General features: G+C 44.8%; 1 protein-coding gene across 1 annotated transcript; it reads left to right on the forward strand.

The window, feature by feature from the left end:
• Window positions 1-485: 485 nt before the first annotated feature.
• SLC16A3 (solute carrier family 16 member 3) lies at window positions 486-6,948 on the forward strand. Its single transcript, XM_042884033.1, has 4 exons — window positions 486-1,816; window positions 2,219-2,362; window positions 3,307-4,074; window positions 4,905-6,948. The coding sequence occupies exons 1-4, from the start codon at window positions 1,594-1,596 to the stop codon at window positions 5,189-5,191; spliced, it is 1,422 nt and encodes a 473-aa protein (XP_042739967.1). The 5' UTR covers window positions 486-1,593; the 3' UTR covers window positions 5,192-6,948.

Consider the following 6,948-nt stretch of genomic DNA (forward strand, 5'->3'; position numbering starts at 1 on the left):
ATCGAGCTCCGCCCCGTGCCGTGGGCGCCTCGGGCACCTCCACGGATGGACGGCGCGGCTCTGCGCGGTGCCACCGCGCTCAGTAAAACACGACGGTCCCTTCGTGCCTCGCCGCCCCTCTGCCGGTGCAGCCGGAGGACCGCTGGCCTTTGAGCCCGCAGCGCACGCTGTGCCTCGCGTCCTGCATCTCACCCATCAGAGCCCCTCCTCCTTCACAGCGCTGCTCTCGCTCTGTTCTTTCGGTCCGTCTTGTAGCTGCGATCGCCCCAACCCAGGCGCAGCGCTTTGTGCTGTGTTGTCTTAAACCTCGCTCGGCTCCCATAGGCCCAATTTTTGAGCCAGGTCGCTCCGGATGCCGTCATCCCTTCCGCTCAGCTCAGCGCCATCAGCAGTCCCACTGTCAATGATAAAGATGTCGAGTGATAAAGACGTTGAGCTGTCTGATCCCATGACAGAGCCCTGGGGGTCTCTGCTCATCACTGCCCTCCACCCACAGAGCCGCTGACCCCAACCTCTGGCTGTGTCCATCCAAGTGATTCCTTATCACCAAACACTCCAGCCATCAAATCCATATCGTTTCAGTTTAGAGATAAGGATGCAGGACCACGTCAAAGGCACAGGTCCAGGCAGACAACAGCACTGGCCCATCCTTTGTCCGCCAATGCCATCACCCCACCACAGAAGGCCACCAGATGGGTCAGGCACAGTCTGCCCTTGGTGCAGCACATTGCTGTTGCTCAGTCAGTGAAGGGGACCGTCTACATCCTGTGCCGGCCTGCAGAACAGGAGCAATGGATGGCAGGAGCCATTCCTCCCTGGGGCTGAAGGTTGCTGTGTTCACTGCTGCTCGAGTGCTTACAGAGCTGCTGGCCTCATGAAGGTGTGACATTCTGTATGCTTTCTCCTTGCTGCCTTCTTACTGCTTTAAAGAAATTAATATCTATCAAGAGTGTTTTATGCCTTGTATCATACAGATGTCATTAGGAAAAACGAACCATTCTGAAATGGGACAGGTCCCTGTGTTGGAGGTGCAGCTTCAGACTTTGATTTACCAGCCCCAAACTTGTGATAGTGCAGGAACTAAAAAGACAGGCATCTTTTCACATTGTTATGGCAGTCAGCACATCGGCCATCTGCGGTGCCAGACACCTGGAGTCGGGTAACAATCATATTTACTAACAATCATACATTCAGTGCTCACTTTTCTCGACACGAAGTCTGTGCCAACCAGGCGGGGACAGTCTGCTTCTGAAATAGAGCTGTAAAATGGCACTGTTCCTGGTGACCTGCAGTTCCCAAAGCGTTCTTCAGTAACGAACATCCTAATCAACTGCACTTAAATTATCAAATTTTATACATCTAAGCTTTCCTGTTTGTTTGGGCCAGGACTTTGTGTCCCGAGTAGTCTCAAGAGTTTCTTCTACCAATGCCTTGTAACAAAAATCCCAGGCTTAAAAGCTAGTTGTTTCTTTCTAAAATAGTCTGTAACTTCAACTGGAGTGCACAATCTGCCTGTTTGGGATAGATAAATTGTCCCAATATGTATCAACTGATTTTTTTCTTATTTCTTAGGGAACCCTCGTGAGCTGCATCATGGGAGCAGTGGTAGTTGATGATGGTCCGTCCGGCGTCAAAGCTCCTGATGGAGGCTGGGGCTGGGCTGTCCTTTTTGGCTGTTTTATCATCACAGGATTCTCCTATGCCTTTCCAAAGGCAGTCAGTGTCTTCTTCAAAGAACTTATCCGGGAATTTGGCATTGGATACAGTGACACTGCATGGATTTCCTCCATTCTGTTGGCCATGCTGTATGGAACAGGTAGGCTGCTTGGTTCTGAGGTGATACTGCATCATGCAGTGGTGTCTGTAACTCATACTGACATTTACAGTGTGAATCATGGTTGCTTATTATTGCTCATGTACAAGTAAGGCATTCAAAAATTATCGTTAATGCATGTAAATCCAAGAATCAGTTAAGTACATCCAATTTGCATATAAAATCCAACCTCTGTAACTCAATAGATGCTAAAGATGATGAAAAACTGCACAGCAGTACAAAGGAACAGAATATCTGACTGCAGAGGAAAGATCACCCTCTGGGATTGGCCTGATACAGGCAGGGTATGGGAAGAAATGTGAACTGGAAAGAAGCGTGAACTGACATGAAACCATTGGTAAAAACTGGTTTAGCTTTGCAACTGTAACTTGCTCTCCTTGCCAGGTCCGCTGTGCAGCGTGTGCGTCAATCGCTTTGGCTGTCGCCCGGTCATGTTGGTAGGCGGCCTCTTTGCCTCCATGGGGATGGTGATAGCCTCCTTCTGCACCAGCATCGTTCAGATCTACCTCACCGCAGGGGTGATCACTGGTAAGCTGCACATGTGACTGCAATGGGCTCGGCCTGTTTCCTGGCAGTAGGCTGATGTTTCGTGCTACCAACGTATCTAAGGGATCAGGATGATCCAAACAGGCTTTTAGTAAGACAGCAGATAAAATTAGAATGATTTTATGTATTTATTCACCTATTTATTTATTACGAATGGCACCTTTTTCTGGTATGTTTAACAGCTACTGCTGTTATTGGTGAAGAATAACAGCTTTCTCTGCTCCCTCAGGGCATCAGGTTTCTCCAAAAGTAATGCCTCCTATTTATTTCCATGGAAATAAACACAATAGAAGAAAAAATACGAAAATGTTAAACTGAGCACTTTGTATTCAGACAGATAACTCTCCTAGAGAGGAGTATGACATCTAGAAATTACAGTGATTGCAAGTATTGGAGATACTCTACATCTCATGGAGTGTAGCTCGTATTTTACACACTTGGAGTTCAGTGTCTTCTTTGGACAGGTTTGTCCATGACCATGGGTGATACTTTTGACTAATATTTGGACATTATTGGATTATTTGACTAATATCTGGACATGAGGAAGTATTACTTTTTGGAAAGGGTGGTCAGGCACTGCAATGGATGCCCAGGGAGGTGGTGGAGTCACTGACCCTGGGGGTGTTCAAGGAAAGGCTGGATGTTGTGTTGAGGGACATGGTTTAGTGGGAGCTATTGGGAATAGGTGAGCGGTTGGACTGGATGATCTTTTAGGTCTTTTCCAACCTTGGTGATTCTATGATTCTATGATTCTATAAGAATAATACTGAAGTGGGGTTCTCTGACACCTGTTACCGTGGAACTCTTTTGCCCATCTGCAGTAAAACCAATCTGAAGTCATCAATCAGAAGAAATGCCACTGATTTTTTCTTTTTTTACTAGCTCTATTGGAGGGCTGTATTAACTTCTTGTCCCTTCTGTTACAGGTTTGGGTCTGGCTCTCAACTTTCAGCCTTCGCTCATCATGTTAAACCGCTACTTTGACAAACGCCGACCTTTGGCCAACGGGCTGTCAGCTGCTGGGAGCCCAGTGTTCCTTTGTGCCCTTTCACCTCTGGGGCAGATACTTCAACACGAGTATGGTTGGAGAGGAGGATTCCTTATACTGGGTGGGATGCTGCTCAACTGTTGTGTATGCGGAGCGCTAATGAGACCTCTGGAGCCGCCCAAAAAATCTGAAGCTACCAAAGAACCTGCTGAGAAGAAAGCAAAGAAAAAACTCCTGGATTTCAGCGTGTTTAAAGATGGTGGTTTTGTGATCTACACGCTAGCAGCATCTATCATGGTGCTCGGCCTCTTTGTACCCCCAGTTTTTGTTGTGAGTTATGCCAAGGATTTAGGGTATCAGGACACCAAAGCAGCTTTTCTTCTGACGATTCTGGGATTTATTGATATCTTTGCTCGTCCCATTTGCGGAATGGTAGCTGGTCTCAAGTGGGTTAGACCACGTTGTGTCTACCTCTTCAGTTTTGCTATGATTTTTAACGGCTTTACAGATCTCATGGGCTCCATGTCTGTTGATTACGGTGGCCTGGTGGTCTTCTGCATTTTCTTTGGCATTTCTTACGGAATGGTAGGTGCTCTTCAGTTCGAAGTTCTCATGGCTATTGTTGGCACTCAGAAGTTTTCCAGTGCTATTGGCTTGGTGCTCCTGGCAGAAGCGGTGGCGGTTCTGATCGGTCCGCCGTCAGCAGGTCAGTATCCCATTTAGTTGAGAATTCAACACCACTGACATTGCAGGCAGAAAAAGACAACACGAGTCACTCACAGTGTGCATGCTGTCCTTGTGTTGCACATGCTTACATGACTTTGTGCAGCTAGAATCAGAAATAGCCCAAAATAGGGAAGGAGATTTTGTCCTTCTTGTGTCTGTTTGCAAGGACTGGTTGAGCTGCCATTTGGAGGTGCTGCTCTTTTTGCAACGAAAGCCTGAAGTGCATCTCCTGTTCAATGCATTGTATGAGTTTCACACACAGTAAATGGGATAAATTCAAACCTCTTTGGAGTTGGAATTCAGAATGAATCCTCTCAGTTTTATCTGGAAGGTAGTAGGGCAGATTCTCTGTACTCATGGTAGGTGTGAAGGATGAAAGAAAAATTTGGAAGAGGAGGAAAAAAACCCAATCAACCTGACGAAAAGGGCTCTAAAGCATCAGGACTGTTCCAGGGAAAGCAGACTGTGCTGCACGTGTCTTGTAACCCTAAAGTATGGCAACACTGCAAAATATTCAGATTCCTGAATTTGTAACGGCAAGTTCATTAACAAAGTGCATCAATTTAACAGGCTGCACCAAAAAAAAACCCCAACAAACAATTCTGCTGGTTCACAGTTTGATCTGAAGTAGAACAGCAGATCTCTTGCATCTGAAGGCTGCATTGCTTTTATTTCACTTGAGCTCCTGTCAGTGTGTGCAGGGCAGGACATGTTCCAGGATGTGAAGTACTTCCAGTCAATGCTAAGCTGAAGTGAGATAACAGAAATACTTTGTTGTAACCTTATTTACCTGCGTGTTGTCTTTTTCAGGAAAACTCTTGGATCTGACACGGCGGTACATGTTTGTCTTTATTATCGCTGGAATTGAAGTTACCACTTCAGCGCTGGTGCTGGCCTTGGGAAATTTCTTCTGCATTAAGAAAAAACCAGAAGAACCACACACAAAAGAAGCAGAAGCAGAAAGAGAGGAATTAAACAAATCTGAAGACAAAACTGCCGAGGATGCCAAGGTGGACTCTATTGAGGTGGAGCAGTTCCTAAAGGATGAGCCCGAAAAGAACGGCGAGGTCGTAACCAACCCAGAAACCTGTGTGTGAGCACAGCACAAAACCCACACGGCGTTCGGAAGAGGGTCAAACAGAATTTCAACACTATTTATTTTAGAAATAGAACTAGCTTAGGGCTGGGCCGTCTGCTTTATTAACTGGAGGCCGGTCAGCTCATCGGGTCTCTCTGGAAGCTGATTTACTAGACAACCTTTCATCAGAAAATTAGCTTTATCATTGAAAGGTGAAACGTTGTGGTTATACTTTTAATGTAAACAAAAAAGCTTTTCTGAACACAAGTAGAGTTTTGCCATGCATCACCAGAAACTGCTCACTTGGCAGAGATTGAGGAAGGAATTATGTGTACGCTTTCAGATAATACGGGTGAAATTGCTGTGTTGTGTGGCTAAATGTAATTTCCCTTCCTGTGCTTTTTGGGAAGGGGAAAGAGGTTGAGATGGAGAAAAATCTCAGGAACTTAAAGGTCTCCATTAGGTCTTTGAATTTCTTACTTTTTTTAGACTTTCAGATGAATTGGCTCAGCCCTAGTCTAATTTTGATAATACCTGTTACTTTGGTTTATGCAAATGTATGAGTTTTGTCTAAACCTGTAGTCTTTGTAATTGTCATCTGGAAACACTGTCCACAGAAAGGCACATTGCAGGCACTGTCCTCAGCTGATCACACAAGCCCTGATCCTAGGGAACACTAAAAGGAAAATAAAAGGAGTAGATTCGATCCGACAGACAATAAACAAAGTTCATCTCCGTTTGTATACACTGCTCGCAGTTCAGCTTCTCTGCAACACTGAAAATTATTACAGGTATCATCCAGAAGATGGACAGGAGGCTTAGTAGAACCTTCTGAAAGTGTTTTTGTTCTGTACTTAAATTTTAATTGTCCAGATGACATCTATCAGGCACGTGGCCGTTGGGTGACGTAGGGGCAAGGTTGGGACTGCTTTGAAACATGTTACTGTTACATCTTTAATATGCAACATCAGCAACACATTCTTCCTTTAATGTTTAATTTACCCCACTTCCCTCTGCTTTATTAATCTATAGAAGTTCAGAGGGCCATTGTGGTTGCTTAAGATGGTGGAACTGCTGATCACATTTTTGACGGCTCTGAATGAGAGCTCATCAAAAGCTGGGCCTGCTCTGCTGCTCTGCTCTGCTGCCTGTTTGCTACACCAAGGCTCTGTGTATCCTTACATTGTGCTTGACAATGAAGTAACACAAATGGACCCGACAAGACGGGCAGCACTGGAGAAATGCAGAAAGGGAAAAGATTCACTGTGAGGACTTCAAGTAGGAGAAGAAGCCAGAAGGAAGGCATTCTCTATTACATGCATAAAAAAATAGAGTATACTGTCTATACTACATTTTTTTCCCGACAAACACATTGAAAATATGTAATATTTTCTATAAAATGATGCTATTTCAGCCCAGTTTTCAGATACGTGTATAAAAAGCCCTGTGGGATTTATGAGTGCAGTAACGATCTTCAAAATAGGCTTAATTGCAATGGATTCTATTTTCTTCTCAGTAGGGAATCTAAGGCAGTGTACAAAAGAATTAGTTGCCCCACGTGATCATTTTAGGAGATACAGTGCAACCAAGGAAGGGCCAAAACCACAACCCATGGGATTATTCTGGAAACCAGCTTCCACTCTGCTAATTCCTTCACAATGGTTTTGCATTGCTAGGACAAATTTAAATCTTAGGAACACCATTTGATTCTTTTGGTAGCAATTTTAAGCAGAAATGGATGCTGCACTCAATAAAGTGTTTATTTTTTATATTGGA

The sequence above is a fragment of the Lagopus leucura genome, unplaced genomic scaffold (genome assembly GCF_019238085.1).
Source record: "Lagopus leucura isolate 7727_CA_CO unplaced genomic scaffold, USGS_WTPT01 Super-Scaffold_100040, whole genome shotgun sequence".
In the NCBI taxonomy this organism is placed as follows: Eukaryota; Metazoa; Chordata; class Aves; order Galliformes; family Phasianidae; genus Lagopus; species Lagopus leucura.